The sequence below is a fragment of the Zea mays genome, chromosome 1, assembly GCF_902167145.1.
Source record: "Zea mays cultivar B73 chromosome 1, Zm-B73-REFERENCE-NAM-5.0, whole genome shotgun sequence".
NCBI classification, from domain to species: Eukaryota; Viridiplantae; Streptophyta; class Magnoliopsida; order Poales; family Poaceae; genus Zea; species Zea mays.
This window is the reverse complement of record NC_050096.1, coordinates 213291449-213319257: the sequence shown is the minus strand read 5'-3', so window position 1 is coordinate 213319257 and position 27809 is coordinate 213291449. Positions and strand designations below refer to the sequence as shown.

The 27809-nt window shown below is 46.0% G+C and overlaps 2 protein-coding genes across 3 annotated transcripts; both read left to right on the top strand.

The window, feature by feature from the left end:
- Window positions 1-5702: 5702 nt before the first annotated feature.
- Window positions 5703-7060, top strand: LOC111589969 (uncharacterized). Its single transcript, XM_023300895.1, has 5 exons — window positions 5703-5895; window positions 5981-6365; window positions 6438-6697; window positions 6776-6848; window positions 6944-7060. Exons 2-5 carry the CDS (start codon window positions 6336-6338, stop codon window positions 7058-7060), a joined length of 480 nt encoding a protein of 159 aa, XP_023156663.1. The 5' UTR covers window positions 5703-5895; window positions 5981-6335.
- A 518-nt stretch (window positions 7061-7578) lies between these two features.
- LOC100382548 (uncharacterized) lies at window positions 7579-22197 on the top strand. 2 transcript variants are annotated; one of them, XR_002262200.3, is made up of 5 exons: window positions 7610-7970; window positions 16128-16419; window positions 16503-16690; window positions 16771-21488; window positions 21667-22197. XR_002262200.3 is itself a non-coding variant. In NM_001175282.2 (3 exons), the coding sequence occupies exons 1-3, from the start codon at window positions 7835-7837 to the stop codon at window positions 21991-21993; spliced, it is 585 nt and encodes a 194-aa protein (NP_001168753.1). In that variant the 5' UTR covers window positions 7579-7834; the 3' UTR covers window positions 21994-22189. The 2 variants fall into 2 exon arrangements, 1 of the variants encoding a protein (NP_001168753.1); NM_001175282.2 differs by lacking the exons at window positions 16128-16419; window positions 16503-16690 and having other exon boundaries at window positions 7579-7970; window positions 21367-21488; window positions 21667-22189.
- The last annotated feature ends 5612 nt before the right edge of the window (window positions 22198-27809 follow it).

Sequence of the window (27809 nt, the reverse complement as noted above, 5' to 3'; positions counted from 1 at the left end):
TTCCATTTCAAATGCCGCCATTCCCAAAACATATATTCTTGAGTCTTGCAGATATTGCCGAACTACCAAATAGGACTTTAGTTGGTAAGAACGTGAAAATCTTCTGGGTAGCTTACGATACCTTGTACACAAAAAAGTAGTAATCCATTTTTCGTCGTGCTTTTGTAGACATTATGGCTATTGTAGTCCACTTAGATATAATTCACCCCACAATGTGGGGTCCATTCAGGAAGATTGTTGTCATGGATGCCAGGTATATCACGTTAATTATCGATAATATGTAAAACATGAAATATTCAAAATAGTACTAATTTATTACTCTCAACATCGATATCCTAGGTGGTCTCTACATGCCATTAAAGTTTGGGGTGACTTGCTAAACAAAAATGCACTTCGCTGGGTGTTGGCTAAGGAGAATTGTAGCATAATAATTGGGACTATGTTTCGACGATTTAGAAGGCAAGGTAATAACAATTTATGTATCAACCGTCTTTCAAACACATCTGTCATTATTTTCTTCTTACAATGATTGTAACGAATATTTAAATATGTAATTCTAGAGTGCCTCGAGTCATCTGATTATACAACAATACACTTCAATCCTTTCCATCACAATAACCATCACTTTGGACGTAAGTATTTCAAAAATTACCTGCATTGAAATTGTTGTTCACATCATATAGTGGATTACATATATAGATGTAATCAAATGTAGCATTCATTGCAGCAATTCAGAAAGCTTTGATGGCGTGGAATGATCGTCAATTTGCTGTTAGATTTCTTGAAGAACAAAGGCGTAGATAGATGGTGATGATTTCAATACAACTGTATTTATGAGAGAATACATATTTATGAGAGAATACATGTCCTGGTGCTATCGACCAAATCTTACATGTGTCGATATTTGTAAAAGCAATTTGTTCTATTCAGGATTGAATTAATAAGAAGATTATTAAACCTTATATTATTTTATTTGTGAAAATAATCACTCCCTTGCCCGTGCGTTTTATTTCAAATGACTCAAATGTTTGGTCTGTGAAATGATTTGAACCGGGAATAGCGAGTAGAACAACCATATTCTTTTCAACATCAAATCATCGATCTTAATCAGCTATCACGTATCAATCCTCCTCGCTTTCACTAGCACCCTAATGCTTCGGTCTTTATTTAATTCTTTTAGGGTCAAGTTCATCGAATTATCACCAAATGTCGGAGCGTCCAAATAACTCTATGGATAAAGGAAAATCAGGTTGACCATTGATAATCTTATTTTTTTGTAAACTAAGTGTAAAATATTAATTTTAATACAACTATTTTTTCTCAAACTCATCTAATTCTTGGTTGTATCTTAGTTGCTACGTCATCTCAAAATAGAAAGAGACGATACTCTGACTATTGCACAAATGGTCCTTCTGGAATTATTATCAGAGAAACATCACACCCACTCCTAGAAAGTTGTAACACATCTTCATCTAATGATGAAGAGCCCTATCATCGTGTGGAATCCTTTCCACTATCGACACAAAGTACCGTGACATATTCAAATTTACTACAAGGACATACATCCAACGGTTAGTTTTACGATAAATATATTAAGGCAATAGTGTCAAACATAATAATAATATAATTATTATTAATTATGCGAAACTTATTTTTATAGTTGCTACTGATGGTACGAATAACACATGTACATCATCGACTGCCATATCAAATTTACTACAAGGACATACATCCAACGGTTAGTTTAATGATAAATATGTTAAAACATAGTGCCAAGCATAAATATTATTATTCATTACTAAATTACTAATTTGAAACTTATATTTTTTTTATGGTTGATGATGATGGTACGAACATTAACACACGTGCACCATCGACTACCATATCACCCATTCTCTTGCAAACATACTTTAATGAAGTACCAGATGATCGCGCGGAAGTGCGTCGACAGCGAGATCGAGCCAGACGTGAGAGCATGACTTATGACCAAATTGAAAGTAGACGAGCCCGTGCTAGAGAACGGTATGCGAATATGACGCCAGAACAAAGGAGACGTAAAAGAGACCAACCGTTAGGCGATACACCACCTCATGGCGAACCGAACAATGGTAAATCTTACCAGATTTCACTTGTATACAAGGTTCAAGCATAACTTACATGCAATTGATTTAATAATAATTTGACTTGTTATTATTATTAGATGTCAGTGCAACCAACAATAGTTGCTTACTTGAACCTTCACACTTTGCTCCAACATATCCCGTCCAAGCAAACATAGCTGGTACGACAGAATATATGTTACTTACCATTCCTTTCTTAATGATTCCCATACCAATTAAAATGATTATTAACGCATCAGTAGACCGCGCAGAAGCACGCCGACAACAATATCGAGCAAGACGTGCGAGTATGACAACTGAACAGCTCGAGAATACACGGGCACGCGCTCGAGAGCGATATGCCAGAAGAAGAGATCAACGTAACCTTGATAATCTTGAGGGAGGAAACATTACCTATCAAAATTCGGTCGTGACCTCAGATGATTTTGGTACCATCGATGTTGTATATAGAAACCTACCTGACGCCACACAAATGTTGCAACCTCAGTCAGATTGTCCACATTGTGGAGCAAAAAGGTTCCAGTACGAGTCTCCTGGTTTCTGTTGCAAACAGGGAAAGGTCAAACTTGTGATGCCACAACCACCCGAAGAGCTTCACTTGTTGTACACAACTAGGGACGCTGATTCACAACATTTTTTTGGATAACACTAGATTTTTTAATGGTCACTTTTCATTCACCACATTCAACTGCGAGTATGACCAAAATCTTGCAAGTTCAAGAGATGGTGTTTATACATTCAAAGCACATGGTCAGGTATATCACCGGATACACTCTTTTGGTCGTCGAGAAAGTGATCCAAAACACCTGGAGTTGTACTTCTACGATGATGATCCTCTTTTATCGCATCGAATGCGTCTTGCGCGTGACGAAGTCTTCAAAGCTAAAGATCAGAATGTGATGACCAAATTAGCAAACTTGCTAAGGGAAAATCCTTACGCAGAGACATTCAGAAGTATTGGCCAATATGGAAATATTGATGAATACTGTATTGACCTTAACACAGACTACAAGCTTGACCAAAGAACGTTTAATACACCTACCTCATCGGAAGTGGCAGCTGTTTGGGTCGAGGGGACTGAGTTACACCGTCAATTCGAACGCGGAGTTACCCTGTACGGAAATGACAATGCATTTTATTCGATAAAGCCTCACCATGGTTGCTATGATCCATTGGCTTATCCTCTTTTCTTCCCAAGAGGGGAGCTCGGTTGGCATTCAGGCATACCCAAGGTCGGTGTCAACACTGCTAGAATTGATGGATGACAATCCACAGATTCCGACAACCCAGGTTAGTTGCCCGTGTTCAATACCTTTTACTAAGGTGTTGCTTTGGCCATAATGTTCTTTAATGTCTTCTCTAAAATTTATTTTTTTTATTGTATAATAGATTCGAATGGCCAACTCTATGTTACGATGTGTGAGTACTACTGCTACAAATTCCAGATGCGTCGTGAAATTTTCAACACAGTGTTGCATGGTCAGCGTCTGTTCCAGCAGTTCGCAGTAGACACGTACATCAAGCTAGAGACTACACGACTGAACTACATACTGTTTAACCAATCAAGAATCAGGGCTGATCTTTATCAAGGCCTGATGGATAGCGTGTATGCTGGGGAGCATCGAGCAAGTGCATTGGGTAAATTGTGGGTTCTACCGGCTTCCTTCATCGGCGGACCGAGAGACATGAGGCGACGATACATGGATGCCTTTGCTCTCGTGCAAAAGTACGGTAAGCCGGACATATTTCTTACCATGACATGCAATCCAAATTGGGAGGAGATAACCAGCGAGCTAGAACCAGGTCAAAAATCACAAGACCGTTGTGATCTGGTGGTCCGAGTTTTTAAGGCTAAACTAGACAATTTGAAGCATCAACTCTTCAAAAAGCACATACTTGGTGTCATGGCAGCACATGTCTATGTGATTGAGTTCCAAAAAAGAGGTCTACCACATGCACACTTCCTTCTTATCATGCAGACAGGCAGTAAGCTAATTGTTCCAGACCAGTATGACGCTGTTATATCGGCAGAACTTCCAGATAAGAACAGATTCCCAGAACTTTTTGATATGGTAGTCAAACACATGATGCATGGCCCATGCGGACATCTCAACATGCAAAATACATGTATGAAGAATGGTAGTTGCAAGTGTCACTATCCACGACTATTTGGTGAGACAACGCTTCAGGGCAAAGACTCGTACCCCATTTACAGAAGAAGAGATGACGGACAAAAAGTACGAGTAAGGGGGCATGACTTGGACAACCGTTGGGTTGTTCCTTATAATCCTACTTTATTGAGGATGTATGACTGCCACATTAATGTGGAGGTTTGCTCAAGCATTAAGGCTGTGAAGTATATATACAAGTACATTCATAAGGGTCATGATAGGGCATCTGTCACTGTGATCGACGTTGATGGTGGTCAAAGTATTAACGAGATTGAGAACTTCAGAGATGCCAGATGGGTATCACCACAAGAGGCTTTATGGAGAATATATAGTTTCGATCTGCATGGTATATCTCCCCCAGTTCTGCAACTACAGCTCCACTTGCCTGGCATGCATCTTGTTAGTTACAATATAAATGATGATATGCGTCAGGTCTTAAACAAGGATAACATTGACAAATCGATGTTAACTGAGTACTTTAGAGCAAATCAGTTGTTTGATTGGGCATCAAACTACTTATATAGGGAGTTCCCCGAGGTGGCAAGGTGGTGGCCAGGTGCAAAGAAATGGACAGCGCGTCAACAACGTATGCAAGTTGGAAGAATAGTCTCGGCACACCCAGCAGAGGGAGAACGTTATTATCTAAGGGTGCTACTTAATCACGTGAGGGGTGCTACCTCATTTGAAAGTCTAAGGACATACGACGGTAATGTATATCCAACTTTTCGTGAAGCTACCGAAAAAAGGGGTCTTATTGAGGCAGACAACAACATCGATGAGTGCTTAACTGAGGCGTCAGGATTTCATATGCCACCTTCTCTTAGAAGGCTATTTGCGACGATCCTGGTTTTCTGTGAGCCTACTGATGTGGTTGGTCTGTGGAACAAACATTTGGAGGCAATGTCTGATGACTTCTGTCGAACCCATAGTAACTCAAATGTGGTCGAGCAGTTAGTGTTGTTGGATATTAGAGATATGCTTCAAACAATGGGTAAGGACATCAGGTTATTCCCTCTACCTGCAATAAAGGACGAGCACGACAATATGGCAGATGTTGTTAGAGAGATATTTGAAGAGATGAATATTCCAGAAGACCCTGAGGCTGAATTTGTGGTTTCATCTCTCAACCATGAGCAGAGACACGCTTACGACGTGATATTATCATCGGTGGAGAATATTAGTGGAGGTGTCTTCTTTGTGGATGGTCCAGGAGGAACAGGCAAGACATTTCTGTACAAAGCTTTGCTGGCAACTGTTCGGCGCTCTGGAAAGATAGCTACTGCTACTGCGACGTCAGGAGTAGCGGCATCTATTATGCCTGGTGGTAGGACCGCACATTCAAGATTGTGGAACTCAAGATTAAACACAAAGAAAGGACATCAAGAGACTAACCATCTTGCAGATGAAGATGGAGGAAGTTCATGTGATGTTGAGATAATCAAGACTCCTTGTGAGTTACCTATATCGTTAAATGCATCATCCCAGGTTCAACCATTTATATCGTCATGTGCTCTGCCCGCTACATTAACATCAACAAACACACAAGAACTGATGAGTGCATTATGCACATACATCATGGAGATAGACGACGCCGAATATTTGGAGTAAGTTAATGTTTTTTATAGATATGATAAATATTCAACATCTATGATCTTTCTTTAACTATGAAAACAAATATTTATTTAATAGGAAACATTGGATTCAGAGCACCAAGCCTTATCCAATTTCTTTAAGTCTTCAACAGCTTAAAAATATATTGGATGTAAATAAACCGATGGATAAGGATTGCTTCAACATAGCTGTTCGGATGATCGCATGCAGTGATGCCTTGTTCTTGTTGGAAAACAAATACCACTACATGGATCTACAGTTCTGTGTATGTTGATTAGTGATTAAACTGTTTTCATATAAATATGATCATTATATTACTATATTTTACTAACATGGTAATAAACAGTCCATAACTAATTATGGTCAAGACCCTCGCCTTCGTGCAAAGCTAGATACCAATGTATTGGCGAATTTATTTGAATGTTGGCCTGACATGGAGTATACTATTTCAGATTGCAGCCAAGTAAGCTATTACTCCTTTATATTTTTTGTAATCTTTAATTTTGTTCTCTTAAGATGTTTGTTTAACTTGCAGATTCTATTGCCCTTTTGTTTCTTGGGTCACTTCAGTTTATATGTATTTAACATGAACACCAGAAGCATCTATATAATGGACTCCATGCCTCTACCATCATGGTTTAAGGGTAACGATCCAAGCATGCATTATATTCACAAAATACATAATATTGCCAATAATATGAATGTTGCCATGAAATTGGCTAATCCTACATGGAAAGACGATATTTATATGTGGCGTCGTATAGTACCATCATGGGTTCCAAAAACATTAAACTGGTAATTTCTTATACCTTGAAGACAACTAAATAATTTTGGCTATATATACACGTAAGAACGAGTTATTTTAATTTGTAGGGATTTATCAGGCTTTCTTGTTATCAACTTTATGCACTCGTGGAATGGTAAAAGGTTACCCTGCATTTCCACTGTGAGTAACTGTGTAGTTCTAATTCTTGGTCAATATCATTTTTTATAACTAATTGTCTTTACTGAATTTAATGTTGTCTTATATCGAATGTACAGACTTCAAGTGTACTGAGGACCAAATTCTTGGTAGAGTTGATGAAGTACCAGGACAATGAATGTAATGACAATATTCCAGAAGAAATACAAAAGATTATTAAGCGCATCAGTGTTTAGTTGGCTTTAGATATATGTGATTTTATTTGTAAATACTCGAGTTTATGATAAAAACAAAGATTTAGAATTTTTCTCACTTGTTATTCCTGTCCTTTTAGTATGAATTTTAATGTATATTCACGTTTGATTGTAAATTGATTTGTATATTTTATAAGATTGTGGTCCATAATATGTTACTTGTTTTTATGTAATCATTGTGCATGAATAATTTGTGTGCCGTCGCAACGCACGGGCACTTGACTAGTATATATATATATGTGTACAATTCATATTCAATATTATAAACACCTAAGCATGATGTTCTACTAGTTAGATAGCTTCACCCAGTGTCTTCCACCCTTCTTACATTATGGTGTGGGTTTAAACCCCTACTTCTGTACCGCTTTTTAATATTTTACGCTGAGTTGATTTAGAAGAAATGTAGTGACTTTTTAATAAAAATGATATAGAGTAGAGAAATAGCTCTCTGCTTGAATTTTAACACCAAATCGAGTTGACCGGCGGAAGAAAGAGTTGGCCTCCACCGTCAAGTCACCAACCACCCAGAGACTCACCAGTCACCACCCCAGGCCAGCCGCCACGTTTAGCCGGGCTAAACAAACACGGGCGCACAATCGGAACTCGCTGCACTGCTTGGAATCCAACGAGCCAATCATTCAAATCCTCCCCGGAACCGCGTTGAGCAGGGCACGGTCGATTGGATCTAGGGTGAGGGTCCGTCGCCGAAGAAACTCGCAGGCGGTCACGAGGAGGCGGCGGGGGAGGGCGGGGGAGATGGCCTCGGAGGAGATGACGGCGACGGAGGTGGCTGCGCTGCTGGACTTGAAGCCGCACCCGGAGGGCGGCTTCTACACCGAGACCTTCCGCGACGGCTCCATCACGCTCACCACGTCCCAGCTCCCGCCCCACTGTACGTATATGCGCGATTCGCCCTTATGACCGTATCGTTTGATTACTGCGCAGGGAAGTGTTGGTTGTACTTTAATTTCTCGACGCATGAGTTATTATTGCACAGGCTAGTGTGCGACCCGATCGGATTGAGATGAGATATCTCTCGTCTTCGGCTTGCGCTCGCGTATTTGATACTACTATTTGACCGTGTTTTGACTAATTAATGCGGTTCTTCAAACTAGGAATTCCTGGTAGATAAGTCTGTTAATATGTGCGAAATTTGTGTGTGAAGGCAAATCAGTTTGGTTTATTTTTCTAGAAAAGAGGCTCCCATGCCTAATTCAGTTGAACAAAACAGTAAGTTCGCGTCTAGTGTCGCTCTCAAGAGGTAAAACTGGCACTGTGGCACACTAATAGCCAACAGGTTTAGTCCTGCAAGAACCGAAGCATACTTGTAAAGCGACCCTATCAGACTGATGTGCCTTCTCTGCGCGTGTAGCTCCCCTTGTTCTACTGCCTTTCCTACAGCTGAGACCGGGTCTGATATTTCCAGTTGTGCTCTTGCTTTGTCGTCCACACCAAAAACTATACCATGCACTCGAGGACAATCCTGTTCCCTGCATCTTCTCAGTCTTCGTATCATTCATGTAATCTTCATCAGCAGATGACAAGGTTATTAAGGCGTTAAGGCGAGACATGGCGACCCACCCTCTTCCAAACGCCTAGGCGAGTTAGGTGTGCGGCGAGGCGACGCCATACGAGCATCGCCTAGGCGAGGATATGTAAAAAAAAACCTAACAATCTAACACTTGCAATAGCAAAAAAATTGGTAAGGTTAGAGAATACAAGCCTTTTTGTTGTCCATCCTTGGTATGTACTATGCACTTCTCTTTTCCTATTTGTTGTTCTTGTAGCATCCATGATCCATCTCTCTTGCAATTAAGATGTAGCTTGTCATCAATGTGTAATGAAGATAAATTTGTTTTGCTATGTAAATATGGTTATCTTATCGAAGATCCAACCTCTCTTCTTTTCTTTCAAGCTGCAACTGCAAGCTACATTAACATATGAATATTTACATAGACACAACCATAAAGCATAGCACACAAGCACTGCCTGACTTTAGTTGTATAGAGCAGTGGGCACTCGAGTCAAGAGGTGGTACCTGTCGGGTTGTCACTGTGAGTTGAAGCCGGCGTGGAGGGACCGAGGGAGGGAGGTGGAAGAAGCGTAGGCCAGGAAGGAGCGCTACCGCAGGGGGAAGAAGAAGCTCAGATCGGCGGGCGGAGATCAGAGATGCAGATGCAGGCCGACCGGCGGAGCTCGGAGATGCAGTGCAGGCTGACGGGCGGTGCTCGAAGATGCGCTCAGCTCGGCCGGCGTGCGGCGCTAGAAGATGCAGTGCAGGCCGGTGGGTGGCGCTCGAAGATGCGCTCAGCTCGCGCGCGCTCGCACTCAGCTCCTTCCCGCACGCTCGTGCTCACCCCTTCCCCGCGCGGTATTTTATTTCCCGCTCGTATGCCGCTTCTGCTCAGCTCTTTCCCGCTCGTCTGCCGCTTCCGCGCGCGCGTAGACACGGCGTCCGCCTTGCTCGACCAGACGCCATGGCTACGCCTTCCCAGCTGCGGCGACGCCAGACGAGCAGAGGGTGCAGCAGCCACGACGCCGCAGTCTGCACAGCGCCGCGACGCCAAGGCGACGACTAGGCGACCTTGGTAGATGAGTGGGATATGGGAAAAGGATAAACCAAGGCAAGCCTTCCCCTTTCGAACCCGCGATCTAACAACTCAGTGAGATAGCTATCACCATTATTTCAGGCATGTCCTTCTAGCACTTTTCCTTCATTGTTCCCAATAATATCGTAAAAAAAGTTGGAACTGGATTGGAACGTCAAGTTCTAGATTTGAGGTTTTCCGTTATAGCCGAATAAGAAAGTACACGCTATTTCTTAGTTTCCATATTCTCTAGAGTTGCTGCACAAAACCTGTTCAAAATAGCATTTTGTTGATTACTAACCAGTGGCAGATGCAGGGCGAGAATTCACAGGGGGGCCAAAAAATTGTATGATAAAATTAAGAAAGCCCGTAAAAAACTAGTTATACGTAGAATTCAAGTTTCATATCAATATACGATACAAGTTCAAAGAAGAAAACTGTATGAAGAAAAAGAAGCAAGCTTAATTTTTTGTTAACCAAATCAAAACTATATGTACCCTTGTCGAATGTCGATCTGTAGATCTTCTCGAAGGGTGGGGCCATCAGGAAGGAGGCGGGGTCAGGCTCAGGCGACCTCTCCGACAGAGAGTCAACGCTCGCTGGTTTGCTAAGCTCATCGTCTGTCGGCGATGTGTCGCATCTTCATGACGAGCGAGATCAGGCTTGCTGGACGGGCTGGCGTTGCAACAAGGACGAGCAGGGTGGAGGCGTCAAGAAGGGGTCAGGGTTGGACAACAACACACATCGGGAAGGTGACAACGACGGGCAGCGTCGGGAACAGGGTATCGGGGCAAATTAGTTTGGGTGACGTTGAGAAGAATGAGATTGAACATTCGAACTGATAGATGCAAGAACTGGATCAAGAAAGAGAACGAGTGGACCGATCCGACTAAGGTCTAGCACAGAACTGGTTTGGTCTACCTAAAACTTTTATTTTTTTATATACTTAACAGTAAATGAACATGGGGTATATGAGGTACTAAAAATTGAGGGGGGCCACGGCCCCCTTTGCCCCCCATGTGGATCCGCCCCTGTTACTAACCTACCGCCTTGCCACTGATTCAAAGTTATCTTCTGCCTGTTTACCACTTATCAACATAACCTTATAAACTAATATTTGATCAGTTTACTCATTTAACTATTTCAGTTGGTCTAATTGATTTCTTGACAAGATTTACCTTTTTTCCTATTATGGTCAACTTTATTTAAATTTTAAAATTTTGCGAGGTGATAGTTGATACTAAATTATGTTAAATAATATGCCATAAGTTTATATCATTATTTGACAAGTTAGGCCATCTAATATTAAACTGACATTAGAATACATAATTATATGTAACATAATATAAAATATCCAAAATATATATATTTTTAAATAGTATATTACCTCAGAAAAAGTAAAATAAAAATATCAATTTGTACATGGAGAAATTAAATAGTATATGATGGTTGTCGGTGTTTTGGGTCCGACCGCACACCCGGGGTTGCCCCTCAAGGTGTTTTTTAGGAGTAGGACGATGTCGCCGACTGTAGCTCGATGGTTCGTGCAGAGCGCACGAGAAACTGTGAACAATGATGTACAGGTTCGGGCTGCTTAGAGATGCGTAACACCCTACGTCCTGGCGGGAATGTTTTATATGGCGGATTACAAGGGAACTCTCTAGTATAAGGAACGTAGAGAGTTGAGGTGGATGGCTGAGTAGTCAGATTGATCCTCTGAAGGGGTGCCCCCTAGGCCTTATATATTCGACCGTGGGGCTTTACATGCGGATATGATAATAGTATGCGCCTAAATGATAGTGAACCAATTGAGCCTATCTCCCTATAGTTCCGCCGACCCATCCTCGCGTGGTTCCGTCGCACAGGGTTCCAGTGCGAGAAGATCGGGTCACTGTCGTGCTTACTTGCTCGAAGTCATTGGGCCGTCTGGGCTCGCACTGATCCGGCCTTACGTCAATCTGCTTCACTGGTCGTTCCTTCCCAGGCCCACGAAGGGATGACCTTACGATTTATTGGGCCTTTGGGCCTTTCGTGAGGTCTTTTATCCTTCCAGTGGACCCGGGGGATATCTGTCCCCCACAAGCCCCCGATCTTTGGGTTGATTTTGAAATAATCAGCCCAAGGATCCTAGGTCCAGCTTGCAGTCTTTGTTTGTAACAAGAAGTGCTTTCTGGGTAATCCGGTAAAAACGATTTCTTACTGTCGAACTTCATTGGGTGCACCAAAGGTGCACCCAATGGGTGTAGCCCCCGAGCTTCGAGTGGATTTTTGCAGACAATCCACTCGAAGGTCTTCACTTCGAGTATCATCAGAGACCACTTCTATTTTCCACTTTTACTTCGTCGGGGGTCGGCTTTGTTTTGATCTTGCCCTATGCTTTAGAGGTCAGCATTGTCTTGATCTGAGATGACGATTCATTGGGGTGCACCAAAGGTGCACCCAATGGGTGTAGCCCCCGAGCTTCGAGTGGATTTTTGAAAATAATCCACTCGAAGGTCTTCATTTCGTGCCTTTTTTCTGAGGATCACCCTCTTTTCTTGCCGAATGCCTTAGAAGTCAGCATTGTGTTATTGATATTATGCTTTAGAGGTCAGCATGCATTTTGTCTTTGAGGCCGAGTTCATGATCTGCCCATATCTGGCTAGGTAGTGCAATTTATTTGATATGCGACTGATTGGACGTTCGATAGACGTCCCCTGGCTAGTCTTCATGTCGCTTCTGTCGATCATACTTGTACTTCACCGGCTATATTTGGCTTTCCTTTGATCCTTACTGATATCTCACTTTTGTCTTGAGGTATTCATTGCATGCACTGCACGGATGTGACAGTTTTGAAAAATATACTGATAATTCCTGGGCGTCCCCCCCAATGGGTGTAGGCAAGGGACGGCTTGGTACGCTGAGTGTTTTAGCAAACTGCTTCTGAGTAGTAATTTGATATGACCGCGGGTGTAATCATATCGCCCGCGCAGTTGACTGGAGTCCCAATGGGTGTTGCGTTGCGTGAAGCGGCGTCAGCCGCCTGACGTGTCTTCAGACGGTTTGAAGTGCATATTGAATTTTTGCGACTGTTCAGTGACCGTGGTAGGAGGTGAGCGGTTGCCTTCTTCTATAAATAGTGCCTTTGCTTCCCCGGTTTTTTCACATCTCTTGCTGCTTGTTTACTCTCCTCTTCTTCCCTCCACTGCCACCATGGGCAAGAGTAAGAAAGGTAGCGGTTCTTCTCCTCGCTCTGGTGACAAGCGCAAACGCGAGCCGACTCCTCCTTCGGATGACTTCGGCGACTCGGAGTACTCGGAGGAGGAGTTCTCCTCCGAGTTCGAGGGATCTCCGGCTCCCGTCTCTCCCCCGGCGTCGTCTGATGATTCAGACGACTCCCAGGGGATTGTCGCGGAGGTCTGGACCTACATCCGGGCCGTCGAGCGTTCCGGGCTCGAGGGCTCGGATGAGTCGGAGTACTCCTCGGATGAGGAGGACAGCGACGGCGATGGTGGTGATGGCGGCGACGACGAAGGCGACGGTGATGGCGGCGGCGACAGCGGCAGGGGCGGCGGCAGCAAGGGCGGCAATGGCAGCGACAGCAAGGGCAACATCAACAAGGCCAGTGGCTAGATGCCACTGGTTTTTTAGATGTTAGTATAGATTAGAAGTAGTATAATGAAATAATGTAGTAGTAGTTAGTAGTATAGAGTAGTGAAGTGTAATGTAGTAGTAGGGAGGTCATCAACTCATAATGAGTTGATTTGTAAGTTCTGTAGCTTCCCTTTTATGAAGAATGATTTCGTCTTATCCTGCGTTAATTACTTGTCGCTTTTTGGGGTAATGGCCGGGGTATTGTTGACAACGTCGGCGCTTCTGAAGTAGTGCCCGAGTGATAGCAGGGCCACTTCGGTGTTTTTAAAATTAACAACCGAGTGGTTACTGGTGACATCAGCGTTATAGAGGTAACCACCGAGTGACTGATGGCAACGTCGGCGTTTTAAAAGTAACGGCCGAGTGACTGATGGTGGCGTCGGCGTTTTAGAGGTAACAGCCGAGTTAGAACGGGCCGCGTCGGCCGTTTTGGAAATAACAGCCGAGTGATGATATGGCACGCCAGCCTTTTTAGAAATAACCGTCGGGTGATGACTGGACGCTTTTTGGAAACGGTATCTGGCCTGGAAAAACCCCATATGTACTGCATTGTTGCGCGTCTCTGCTTTCCGTGCCCTAATTCTTGCTTCTCTGCCTCCAAGCTTTTCTTGCGCTCGTGCGATACTGCTTCCGCTCCAATCGCCAGCAAGACTGAGATGGCGCCCAAGCGGAAAGCATCAAGTTCATCCGTTGCTGTCATTCCCCCCATCGATCCCAACAGTCAGTTGGCTTTCGCAGGTAACCATATGTCTGTTGTTTCTGAGTCTGATCTTCTCCATCTCGTATCCATCGGGGTTCTTCCTCCGAAGGAACTCTGTTCTTGGCGGATTTGCCATAGGGTCACTGTTCCAACAGAGAACACCCACGAATCCGTTGTATATGTTCCTTTTCTTCTCCGCGGTCTTGCTCTTCCTATTTCCCCCTTTTTCCGCGGTCTCCTTGATTTCTATCACTTGAATCTGACCCATCTGAACCCTAATTCCATTATGCAAATCTCCATCTTTGTTCATTTATGCGAGGCTTTTCTTGGCATCCTGCCACACTTTGGACTGTGGAAATATTTGTATCACTGTCGGCCTGGGATGGCCGGAGGACAGCATCAGCTGATGGGGGGCGCGAGCTTGGAGATGCGCCGCGGAAGGAAAACTGATTATCTCGACATCCCCCTCAAAGATAGCATTAAAGGATGGCGCTTGGAGTGGTTTATTGTTGAGAATCACGAAAATTCTCTCCCCCCACGGTCAGGGAGACAACCGGATGTTCGCACTCCGAGCTGGACCGAATCCCCCACAGACCAGGATGTGGCTGAGGCAGGAGTTCTGCTAGCTGAGGTTGGATTGTTGAAGGAAAGGGGTCTGACTGCTGAGGCTGTGGTTGCTGACTTTGTCTTCAAGAATATTCAACCATTGAAGGACAGGGCATACCCGGCCTATCTGTACCGGGGCCTAGCTGACTCCACCCGGGTCACCAATAGAAGAATTCCTGCTGTGGACTTGGTGAGCCAGCTCGAAATGATACTCAGAGGCAAGGTATCAAATGTTGGTGCCCCTGTTGCCTACTCGGCCTGGAACTTGCCTCCTTCCAAGGCCTTTACCCATTTCGTGTCAAATCCTCCTGCTGGTGATAGTAGTTTGGGCCTTAGAGTACGACCCTCTGCCGAAAAAGTTAGTGCTTTGGTTGTTTTGCTTGGAGAAATTCCTGATGATGAACGGCAGATTCACTTTGAGGTGCCTTTGGATCCCAGTGATGTAGAGATAAGTGCTATGCTTGATATGTTAGCTGAGGATTCTTCTGATGCCGCTCCTGCTGGAACATTGACGGTGGCGCCTCTCCCAGAAGCTAGTAAGGCCTTGGATATTCAGAGGCTGTCAGTGTTCGCCCAAAACGCCCCTGCCGAGCCAATCAGCTTGCTTCTCCTGCCGATGGGCAGAAAAAGAAGAAGAGACGTCTTCGGCGAGTGTCTAGCTTGAATCAGGATGCTGGTCCTTCGGCTCCTGCTACTGAGGAAGTGCCCGTGCCTGAATTTACCGACGCTGACCCCAATGGGTGCGACCCATCTGACGCTGACCCCAATGGGTGTGCTGTCCGTGTTGCTGATGAAAATGAGGAGGAAGAAGAAGATGAAATCCCTCTGATTCGGAAGAACAGTCGGCGCTACGTAGCCAGTGGGGAAAGTAGTGGAGTTCCTTCTCCTGCTTTGTCTGCCCTCATTGGTCTACAAGAATTGTCTCTGGCGAACTTTGATCAAACTCTTGAAGATATGGTTCCAGAGGATCTGTTATCAGAACCAGCGGATGGTGACGCGATGGATGTTTGTGCTGAGGTGTTCAACGTCGGGTTGGGGTCTTCCCGGGCAGCGTCCCGCGCCTCATCGACCTTGGAGCGCGGTCTTGAGGATCAGGAAGCTGACTTGGATTGTCCTGCTCCCATGGAAGTGACTGAGGGACCTTCAGCCTTAGAGGTGGCTGCTGCAGAGAACTCGGCCCTCGAGGATGGTGTTGGCGCTCACCCAGCCCCCGAGGGTGTTGCCGGGGGTGACTCGGCTCGGATGGGTAACGCAAGCTGCGACCCAGCCCCCGAGGGTGTTGCCGGAGACGATCCGGCTCGAATGGGTGGCGCCAACTATGACCCAGCCCCCGAGGGTGTCCGAGCGGGTTCTCCCTCTTGTACTTCCATGGATGTTCACGTAGGGTCTCCTCCACATTCTGGTTGTGTGGTGGTAGCCCAAGCCTTTGGTCAAGGAGTCGCTGTAGAGGCTAGCGTACCTGACGACAAAGTTTTGGGTTCTGCTGATGACACTGAATTGGTTCCTGCTGATTCATTGCAAGTTGCTCTGGGTGGTGATCCTTCGCCGAGCCACCAGTTGATCTCTCACGATTTGGGGGTTCCCTCATTCTTCTCCAACCTCCAGGTATTATGGTTTGTCCTAGTCTGACTTTTACACCACATAAACTGCTGTTATTATACTCATCTGTTCTTAATATCAGGCATTGGTGGACGGGATGGCTAGTCAGTTGAAGTTGCAGGGTGCTTCTGTTCCAGAGGGAGCTTCGTCTCTGGCGCGTTGGAATCCGGTGCTGCTTCAGCAGCGTGTTTCTGACTTAGAGGCGGCGAATGCTGGTTAGTGCTTTTCTGCTTTTTTTCGGCTACCTTATTAAACTGCTTCTTACTTTAACCCTTTTGCTCGACTGTTTCTTTGCCAGATATGGCCCGACAGTATTCTGTTCTTGAAGAAAAACATTCTCAAAGCCAGGCTGAACTGGTCCGGCGGTGCTCTGATCTTGAGGAAAAGTATTCCCAAAGCCAGACTGGGCTGGCCCAGGTTTCTGCTGCTCTGAATGATGCTAACATGCTAAATTCTACTCTCCGCGCTCAGCTCGATTATGAAAAGGTGACCTGAAAATCTGGGCTTTGTTTTGTTGTGTTCTTATTGCTTGCTTGACGTTTGAAGAAGCTGATTCTTGTTTGCAGGAAGAAAAATGTGCCCTTGTTACTTCTCGTGACAATCTTGATAGGCTATATCGTGACTCCAGCAACTCGTTGACCATCCTGGAGAGGAGTCATCGCTTCACCATGGAGGAGTTAGACAATCATCGTTATAAGCTGCAGGAATCCATGGACGACGTGATTCGCCTCAGGCAGTTGAAATCGGCTAAAGATGATGTCATCAAGGAACTACGTGCTTCCAAGAAGTCCATCGCCCAGGAGCTGGAGACCGCTCAGTTGGCTGTCAAGGTTGCTGAAGAAACTTCCGCTACTCTGAGGGCCCAGCGCAACAGAGCTATGGATAAAGCCATTCGCGCAGGGCGGATCTTGATGAGGAGACCTGGTGTGGTTGTCCCCGACGACATAAGGGCTGATGTGAACGCTACTCCTGATTCCTCAAGTTGCTCTTCTTCGTCGGTTGCTCCTGAGAAGAATGTTGCAAAATAGAAAAACATTGCGTGCTTTGAGCGCGCGGTTAACGTGCTCGGATATTTTGTTAGAGGACGCCCGCTTAATATTGAATGCTACTATTATTCTCCTATTGTTTAGAATTCAGCAGTATCTAAATTTGTAGAAGTAAAATGTTGCGTGATGATTTTGAGACTTCCTCATGGGACATAGAGGCCGCCCCTAGACGAGTAACTGTATGCGCGCCGAGTGTGCCGTGCCTGTTTAAGTTAGTATTAACTCAAACCGATCGCTCCGTGAGTGTGGCTTAGTGGCCACCACGAGTTAAGCAAGCGTGAGCATGTTGCACCGTCTTAAGTCGTTGTCGACTTAAGTCGATTGCTCCGTTAGCAGGGCATGATGGTTACCCCGAGTTAAGTAAACGCGAGCATGTTGCACCGTCTTAAGTCGTTGCCGACTTAAACCGATTGCTCCGTTACCGTTAGCAGGGCATAGTGGTCACCCCGAGTTAATTAAGCGCGAGCATGTTGCACCGTCTTAAGTCGTTCCCGACTTAAGCCGATTGCTCCGTTAGCAGGGCATAGTGGTCACCCCGAGTTAAGTAAGAGCGAGCATGTTGCACCGTCTTAAGTCGTTGCCGACTTAAGCCGATTGCTCCGTTAGCAGGGCATAGTGGTCACCCCGAGTTAAGTAAGCGCGAGCATGTTGCACCGTCTTAAGTCGTTGCCGACTTAAGCCGATTGCTCCGTTAGCAGGGCATAGTGGTCACCCCGAGTTAAGTAAGCGCGAGCATGTTGCACCGTCTTAAGTCGTTGCCGATTTAAGCCGATTGCTCCATTAGCAGGGCATAGTGGTCACCCCAAGTTAAGTAAGAATGCAGGTCGACCATGAACAATTTGAGTATTCTTGAGGTCTTTTTATTGATGATATATTTCCCAGTTTACAGAGTACATTGCCGTCCCGATAGCTTTTGAAATACAGCTACGGGTAAAACTTACTGAGGTATTCTATGTTTCATGAGTTCCCAATTTCCGTGCCGTCCATCTGAGTGAGACGATATGATCCCGGCCGAGTGACCTCTGCTATTATGAATGGTCCTTCCCATAAAGGTGACAACTTGTGCTGTCCCTCCCCCGTTAGAATTCGGCGGAGGACGAGGTCTCCCACTGTGAAGGATCGACGTCGCATGGTCTTATCGTGATAGCGCCTCAGAGTTTGTTGGTACCGTCGCATGGTCTTATCGTGATAGCGCCTCCGAGCCAGCACCCCTCCGACTTCACTCGGCGTGTTCATGGCTTGGACGAAGTCGGGGTTCAGGTTGCGCCCGAAGAGTGGATTCTCCCGACGTTGCCTTGCCTCCTGCTCGGCTTGTTCCTGAGCCCGTCGGCGATCACGCCGTCGGGAATTCCTTCGTTCCCTGAAGACACGTTCCTCCGACGTTTCTCCTATCTCTGAGACCTCGTCTCGCGAGACAGGCTGCTCCGGGTCCCGCTCTCCGGCCTCGTGATGTCTCCGGACATTTCGGCGTCGGTTCCTTCGTCGGCGGGATTCCCGCTGAGGAGGTTCCTCTCCGGGTGCAGTCGGTTCGTTGTCGGAGACGGGGGGCGACTCCACTCTCCCGATGAAGAGGACGTCGGGGTAGAATGGCGCAGCTGTCGTGGCGATCTTCTTTCTGTTCTCCTTTGAGGGCAGAGGTACAGGAAGAACAACTTGCTTCCTATTTGTTTCCTTCTTCCTTGCGATTTGTGTCCATTCTTTCATCGGAGAGGTAGACAGTGGAGTCCTCCGGGTTAGCGGGCCCTCGGCCCCTGGCTCGCTGAAGGCTATCTTTTTTCGGAGTGCTGTAGGTTGCGCTTTTCCCTGCCTTACCCCGATATTCTCGGAGGTTGTTGGAGGAGACTTCCTCCTTGGCGAATCTACGATGCGATGTAGAGTTCCTTCCTCATCCGCTACAGATGAGATAGTTCCGAAGCAGAACACGGATCCGGGGCGGAGGATGATCTTGTGATGGAAGGTGACGGCCATTGAGCTAGCTTAGATCGGCGACACACCCCCTACCTGGCGCGCCAGCTGTCGGTGTTTTGGGTCCGACCGCACACCCGGGGTTGCCCCTCAAGGTGTTTTTAGGAGTAGGACGATGTCGCCGACTGTAGCTCGATGGTTCGTGCAGAGCGCACGAGAAACTGTGAACAATGATGTACAGATTCGGGCCGCTTAGAGATGCGTAACACCCTACGTCCTGGCGGGAATGTTTTATGTGGCGGATTACAAGGGAACTCTCTAGTGTAAGGAACGTAGAGAGTTGAGGTGGATGGCTGAGTAGTCAGATTGATCCTCTGAAGGGGTGCCCCCTAGGCCTTATATATTCGACCGTGGGGCATTACATGCGGATATGATAATAGTATGCGCCTAAATGATAGTGAACCAATTGAGCCTATCTCCCTATAGTTCCGCCGACCCATCCTTGCGTGGTTCCATCGCACAGGGTTCCAATGCGAGAAGATCGGGTCACTGTCGTGCTTACTTGCTCGAAGTCATTGGGTCGTCTGGGCTCGCACTGATCCTGCCTTACGTCAATCTGCTTCACTGGTCATTCCTCCCCAGACCCACGAAGGGATGACCTTACGATTTATTGGGCCTTTGGGCCTTTCGTGAGGTCTTTTATCCTTCCAGTGGACCCGGGGATATCTGTCCCCCACAATGGCTGCATACAAACATTAGCTGAATAAATACCTTTGGAATTGAAATTTCAAGTGTAAATTTTGCATTTATCATAAAAAACTCAATTAGGGGTCTGCCGTTCCCCTAGCTTTATATATTTAAGAAGATGGGCCCACCAAAACCTGCCGGGGCCGAGCGTCACCCAATGGGATGCCACAGCAACCGTCACAGGGAGGTGGGCACCAGGCCGCAATTTGGTGCGTCACCCAGGATTCGAACCCTGGGCGGGAGCACTTGCGACCAGTGGCCTTGCCACTGCGCCGTGACCCGTGAGCCCCTTCGCAATTTTGCATTTATCATGATTCGTGGATTGTGACAAGCTGAAATATTTGGTCATTGTCCATGGTAATGATCTTGAAGGGTAGGTCTTGTGCATTACCATGATCTTGAAGGGCAAGTCTAGTGTAGTGGTCAGAGTTATCTCACAGTCTCACCTGCTATATTTACGGGAGGCAGGCTTGTCTCGATTTATCCCTTCCTCAGACCCCACTCAGGCCTTGTTCGATTATTCCCATTATACATGGATTGAAAAAAAATTAGAAGAACTTTGACTTGCTTGGGATTTAAACCCACCCAATTCCACTCAATCCACATGGATTGAGATCTAACCGAACAAAGCCTCATATGGGAGCCTCTAGCACTAGGTCTGCCATGTATTGACCTTGCATGCTTCTTAGTTATAGTACTATAGTGGCTACGTGTGATATGAATCTTTATCAGTAGTTGCTACCTGAAGCTCCTTGTTACCTTGTACGATTTGTAATGGAACATGCAGTTAGTGAGATGTCTGTAACAACCAAAGCAGGATGGTATGGCCGCCATCTGAAACCACTGCAAATTTTAAGAATACTGAACATTTGCCATCAGTTTGGAAAATATTTATTGCTTCTCTGTTCTGCCCTATATTATACGATTTGCTGCAGACAACCTAAATGTGTAGTTGGTGATTTTATTTGCGGGGCATTTGGAGCCATTCATTTTAGAGGAATTAAAATTTACTTAATAAAGTAACAGATTTGGCTTGGGATTTGACATTCCACCACTTTCTAAAGTTCAGATATTAAGTCCATCTTAAATTCATGAGGTAAAGGATGAGAAATGATTTTATGTATTAGTAGAAATGTAGCACGTAAATATCGCTGGCATCTTACTAATAATAGTATACAAATATATTTTGCATAAAATTGTATTAGCTTAATTGATACGTGTGTAAATTACTATATTATTGGAATGGAATTCAATTCTAAGGATCCAAACGGGGCTTATTAGTGTATTTCTGAGTGGTTGGATCTTTTCTATGGAGACAAGTTATTGTTCCACTAATATCTGTGACCACTAATTTGAATTTTTGAGTGCAATGCTAGACAACGAATGAGTACTAAACTAGATCATACATGGATATGAAGTCAAGCTGATATTATCTCTCTAATATCCCCTTAATGTATGCTGCAGACAAGGTAAACCGTGCTGTTAGCACCGCAATCTATTTCCTACTTCCCGCAGGGAGTGTTTCCCGTCTCCACCGCATTCCCTGTGCTGAAACCTGGCACTTCTACAAGGGAGAGCCTCTCACGGTTAGCATCACTTCTTGCTTATTCTCCATGCCTAAAGCAATTAGACAACTACTCCCTCCGTTTTTTTTTATTTGTCGTATTTCAGTTTTGAAATGAAATAGCGGGCGACAAATATTCGAGAACGGAGATAATAGTTGGCAATGCTTGATCTAATGCTGCTAGTCTGTGTTTGTCTTAGGTCTTCGAGCTTCACGACGACGGTCACATTGACCTTACTGTCATTGGCCCACACCTTGAGGCAGGCCAGCGCCCCCAGTATACCGTGCCACCGAACGTGTGGTTTGGGTCGTTCCCCACACTAGACGTCGAGTCGTTCGCATCTGATGGCAGCGTTCTTGTCAAGTCTCGGAAGAGGGACCCTGAGCTGCATTACTCCCTTGTTGGCTGCACCTGTGCCCCTGGCTTCCAGTACGAGGATTTTGAAATGGCCAAATTTGAGGACGTGAGATCCATCGCTCCCAAGGCTGAACCTTTCCTCAAGTTTCTTATTCCCTCTACCGATTAACTCCAGAGCAGCCTCAGATGATTGTGGATGGGTTCTCAGCGACTTTCTATACTGCATACTGTACGGATGGTGTTTCTAGTGTGATTCCATGAGAGTTCTGCTTTCACGACAGTGTAGACAGTAAACTGTACCTTTGTGGTGGCACCGGTTGAAACGTTTGGTGCATTGAAACAGAATAACAGCTGGTCTTGATGTTGAATAGCAGGTGCTTTTGCAAAACCCTGAAACCGTACTAGGATGCTGGGAGCATAGGAGGATCTGATAAGGTTTCACGTGATTAAATTCAACCGTTCATGGCTCTCGATCGTGCAGAGCTTCTCCCGCTGCAAAGAGTAAGCCTGCAAGGCAGAAGCCAAGCGAGTCGTGCTTGTCCAATCCGTTTTTTTCATGTTCTGCTTCTGCTGCTTGTCATTCTCACTTGCACGGTGCGATGATACGGAGGTCAGATTGTGGCCCAAGCGCCCAGGTCTGCTGTAAAAGACGGCCCAGATGTTGGGCTACCGGCTGACAGGCAGCATTGATTGGGCGCCCTCGCTACTCGCGGACATGACTCAGATTATTCGAGCTTTCGGCCTTTTGGGCCTTGGTACCGTAGTTGATTTGCACGCATTACCCAGTTCTTCCAAGGAACGGCAACAGACCTGGGTGCTGTTTGGTTCAAGAAATGTAACGCAAAGGGTAATGGTAATGGTTTACATTCGATTACTGTCGGTAACAAGTTTGAATAGTCCGGTATCAATTTTTAGTATGATATCTGATTACGGTGGGACTAAAACAAACATGATTTAACGTTATTACTTACCCATTACGTTACAAATATCTGAACCAAACGGTCGGTTGGTTGAGTAAAAATCAGCTTACGATCGCATTATCTAAATCTGCTCACAATTAAACGTGCGGTGTAATTCTAAATCCGCATATGAAGCAGTCCGGTTTCGAGTCACCCACCAGTTTTTACCGGTGTACACTTTTAGATAATAATTCAGCTATAAATAATTACGTATCAACAATAATTGAGTTATAACTACGGATTTCAAGCCTTCTCACAAAATATTTCATAAATCATTAGCTAAGTTACTTATTCAAAAAAATTACTATTGTATCTTAATTATTTTTGCGCAAAATAAAGAACGAACAAAATTTTGGGTCAAGTGCGGGTCACTCACGGGTTGAATAGGAACCCACACCCGTGAAACTTTAGGTCGTTTGCGGGCGCACCCGCGGATCAAAACCTTCATCTATACCCGCATCGGTCGTGTCGAGTACCCGTCGAGTTTCAGGTCTACGGGTTAAATTGTCATCCCTACTTCCAACGGTGGATAATGATCAAAATCACTCCGCGTACACTATGAGTGATCCAATGCTGCACAGTTTTCCACTACTTATGAGTTATGGCACGCTCCGATCTGTTCACAGCCATCACCTGCTGCAAAGCTGCACCCCTCCATTTCTGATAGGTAATAATGTGGTAGGTTCCAATCATCATCAGTCATGCTAAGAGCAAGGTTAATAATATAGTTTATAATGGGATTTATGATATTTTCATGTCTCATATAGTCAACTAAAAGATTGGTCGTCTAATAACTCTCTTGGTTCAAGTACAAGGAGGAAATAGCTTCAAATCAGGCTATCTCTAGCGGCCTTACTCATCTTAACTCCTATTTCAAACCCCACTATATAAACAAGTGCATTCTACATTGTAAAATAGTGTTTTGCATGACCATATGCACGATCTGCTGAACACAGTCTCAAGGAGTAAAGCTAGAGTTGCAACCTGATCTACGAAGCTAGTCGCCGATAAGGCAAAGTGAAGAACAGTTTCAACACGATGAAGCTAAGAAGAGTAGCCGAAGAAAAGATGGAGTCCCAGTGCATTTGAAGTTGCCTTTGGGAAAAGAAGCAAACCAAGTTAGATAGAAGAAAATACACGTATGTCATGTCCTTATTGTTGTATAAGAATTGTCGTACAGTAGAAAGAGTGTTCTTGTAATTCCATACATTAATGTATACTGGTTTGATTCTATAAATAGGTAAAAAGTACCACCACTATAGAGATGGGTCATTCCATAACCACGTACACATAACAACTTCTCCCGATAGAGCTTTCGAATGTATAACAACACAAAGCTTTGATGTATTTCATAAATATGAATTGTTGTTCCATAATGATCAAAGGTGAGATTTTGTTGTCAATATAAATAAATGCAACTTGTTGATTGTACAAAGTATGTCTCATCTCACATCACAGTATATCTGTTTGTTGTTGATTGCATTTTCTCATGGAATTGATTGGATGCTTCCCTAACCGTCCTTCACTTCGATACCTTTGAAGGGGAGTATTGGCGGAGAGTGCCTCACAACATCCGCACTAGTTACCTAAAATCCATCCTATATTTTTGTTTAGGGAAATAATAACAAAAAACCTGCCCCAACAGTTCCTTATATCATGTTACTAAATTTATCAGGTTCCTATCTAAACCTATTTACTTCCCACATGTAGGAACCAAGACAGAACTCCCGAAATCAACTTTGCCGCCAGTTTTGCAGCCGAAACAACAAGCGCGCCATTGCTTGGCGCCATTTTCTCTCGCAGCCCCAACCTGATCCACCCGTTGCTGTTGCTCCCATCCTTCGAAACCCATTTCCTTCTTCGGAACGAGAATCCTCTGGCCACTGACGCGTGGCCCATTCTTCCTTTCATCAACCACGCGGCGCTGGAGCGAGCCTCCTCTAGTCTAGTGCCACCTAGGGTTTCTCCTCCGTCATGTCGTCGTTGTCCACGCGCCATTGCACCATCTCGATCGCGCGTCCTCCGTGCCAACCTGCAGCTTTCACTGATTCAGGCAAGTAATCCCTATCTCCTCTTCCTCTCACTCTCCCTCTCCCTCTCGACAACAAGGTTTTAGATCTTCACTTCTGCACACAACTCCTCTCCATTCCCCATCTCCATCCATCCATCCCTGTGCTGCAACTTGCATCACCTTCTAGGCCAACACCTCTGGAATGAAAAGGAGTGAAGGACATAGATTCAGTCCAAAGTTATGACACTAAGACTATATTTCTAAGCTCACTGCCTAGTGGATGCACCTGAAATTGCAATCCCGATTTCAGGGTTTGTATAAGTATGCTCATGTCACATGTTGTTGATTTTTCTGCATGTTGTTTCAGAAATGGAAGGAGATGGTGCCTATTTCACCAATTTGTTGACTGAAGGTTTGTATGAAGATATTGTGGAAGACAATACTACTGTCCTAGCTGAGTTCCAGCAGACCCCACCCTCATCGAAGCCAACTCAGAAGCAGAAAGGAAAAATTTTCAGCGAGGATGAAGATAGGCTCCTTGTTTCAGCATAGTTGAATGTCAGTACGGATCCTATTCAAGGGACAAATCAAACCAGAGCTACATTCTAGAGTAGAGTGTATAAGTTCTATGACACGAACAGAGGAGCGTTTGTGGAACATAATCAAAATTCATTGCTGCATCGTTGGGGTTGTATCCAGGATGCCGTGAGCAAATTTTGTGGGTGTCTATCCCAGATTGAAGTTAGAAACCAAAGTGGGATGACTATACATGACAGTGTAACTAATTGTTGGGGCGAAGGCGAAGACGCTACCCTTCGCTCCAGGCCTTCGTCACCTCGCCACACCAACGGAAGCATGATGACGGCGTGGTCCACCCTCCGCCCTCCTCACCGCAAGGCGAAGGCTTACGACGAAGGCCTACGACGAAGTCTTCCCACCCCACGTCCTCACCAGACCTGGAGGCCCTCTTGGGTTTCGGCCCATCGTAACAGGCCCCGCATTGAGAAGTGTGTTACAGGCCCAATTTGTAATAGCTTTTCTTTAATGACAGTCTGTAACCCTCCCTTGTGGGAATATTCTGGGGATAATCCAGGTGCCTGAGGGCACAAGCGTCCTTACATGGAGACGTTGGGCACTCAGGCACCTATAAATACCCCCGTACAGTGCCCTTGAGAGGCTAGATTAACAGAGCAATCGCCATCTCGAGTTAAACCTTGTTTGCATTCCTTTCACTCCCCCGTTGGATCATCTTGCCCAGGAGAGCAAGTTCCAACATTTGGCGCCCACCGTTCGTGCTACGAACAAACCACCCGCGATGGCACCCAAGAGAGCTAGCTCGAAGGCAGCCCCATCCGTTGACAAAGCAGCGAGGGCAGCACTGCTAGCCGAGAAAAAGGGCAAGGCCCTTGTAGACACCACCCACCAAGAAGCCTGCGAAGACGACGCCGTCAGTAAGAGACAGCGCAACGATCAACCAACTCCCGAGGGCAGCCTCCGCACCTGCAGCTCCGGAGGACAACCACAGGAACCACCCCCAGGTTTCGCTCTGCTAGAGGGCGAAGACGCCACAGAGGACGGCGAAGTCATCGGTGTTTCAGCAGAAGTACAGCTACAGCTGCGGGCCCTGCGCATCAAGAACCACAACCTCCAGAAGCAGAAAGAAATCCTCGAGGCCAAGCGCCAACGCATTTCCACGCAGGCCAAGGTGCACCAGATGATACGAGATGAGGAGCAGAGGGCTCAGGAACTCGAGCAAGAGATTGCGCTCATGCAGCACAAAGGACAACATGATCTGCAGCACGGCCCGCCCCTCCAACAGCGCGCGCCAGTCGGAGACCTATTCATTCCTCAACGCGGACCCTTCGTCCCGCACACCGCAGCATTCCAAGGCCTCAACTACCTTGATGAGCGGAGCCCCCTAGCACCGCAACTGCAAGTGTCACCATGGCCCGCCAACTTCAGGGCAGGGACCTACCCTAAGTACAACGGCAGCACCGACCCAGCACAGTACATCATGAGCTACCAAGTCGTTGTCGCATCATCCGGAGGGGACGACGCCACGATGGCCAAGTCCTTCATCATCGCCCTCGAAGGTCTGGCCCTGACCTGGTACACCAGGTTGCCCCCATTGTACATTGACTCCTGGAGAAGTGTCCGGGACAAATTTCTGCTCAACTTCCAAGGGTACCGCCCAGACACCGATGCCTTGGCCGAACTGTCACTCTGCAAGCAGCTGGAGAAAGAAACCCTGCGGGAGTACTATCGCAAGTTCCTGACTCTCAAGTCACAACTGCCCTCGGTCGACGACCAAATTGCCATTCACTACGCCATCAGTGGCCTTCGGGCTAGCGTCCTTTACAGTCACTTCATCAGGGACCCACCCAAGAACCTTCAAGAGCTCTATCAGCTGTTTGAAAAGTATGCCAGATCCGAAGAGCTCCACCAGCGCAAGGTCGAGTCCCAGAGGAAACCCAAGGACCCTCCGCAGTGCAGCCGAACATGGACAAGACCTTCGCAGTCAGACTCCGGTCGGGACAGCCACAATCAGTAGCAGGTGCATAACATTGCCAACCAGCACCCCGCCAGCGAGGCCCCTCGCCGTCAAGATTATCCCCCTAGGGCCACGGCAATGGCACTCATGGTCGCGGCCGAGGACGGGCGCAGCAGCCGCGCAGATTTTACTGCCTGTTTCACGGTGAAGACCGCACGCACCCAACGAGGGACTGCCCAAAAACGAAGGCCACCAGGGACAGTATGTCTCGGGCACAACCAGCCGACAACCCAAGAGTTGTCGCGCACACATATCAACACCACCTCCCACAACCATACAACCAAGGCCCCACTCAGCATCCACCTAACCACGCATACCAACACCACCAGGAGGTACAGTCGTACCACCCCCACTCCCGCCTCCGCACCCGCATCAGCCAAACATCCACCACCCAAATCACCCCAAGCACCAAAACAGGAAGACTTTGCTGATCAGCCATATCGTGGAGTCATTCACATGATCAC

What these genes read in the sequence shown, in the direction of transcription:
- LOC100382548 (NM_001175282.2), top strand. Translation starts at nt 7,835, where the DNA reads ATGGCCTCGGAGGAGATGACGGCGACGGAGGTGGCTGCGCTGCTGGAC. An exon ending in GTCCCAGCTCCCGCCCCACT is followed by an intron (nt 7,971 to 21,366) that starts GTACGTATATGC and finishes TGTATGCTGCAG; the next exon opens with ACAAGGTAAACCGTGCTGTT. An exon ending in ACAAGGGAGAGCCTCTCACG is followed by an intron (nt 21,489 to 21,666) that starts GTTAGCATCACT and finishes TGTTTGTCTTAG; the next exon opens with GTCTTCGAGCTTCACGACGA.
- LOC111589969 (XM_023300895.1), top strand. Translation starts at nt 6,336, where the DNA reads ATGGAGTATACTATTTCAGATTGCAGCCAA. An exon ending in CTATTTCAGATTGCAGCCAA is followed by an intron (nt 6,366 to 6,437) that starts GTAAGCTATTAC and finishes TTTAACTTGCAG; the next exon opens with ATTCTATTGCCCTTTTGTTT. An exon ending in GTTCCAAAAACATTAAACTG is followed by an intron (nt 6,698 to 6,775) that starts GTAATTTCTTAT and finishes TTTAATTTGTAG; the next exon opens with GGATTTATCAGGCTTTCTTG.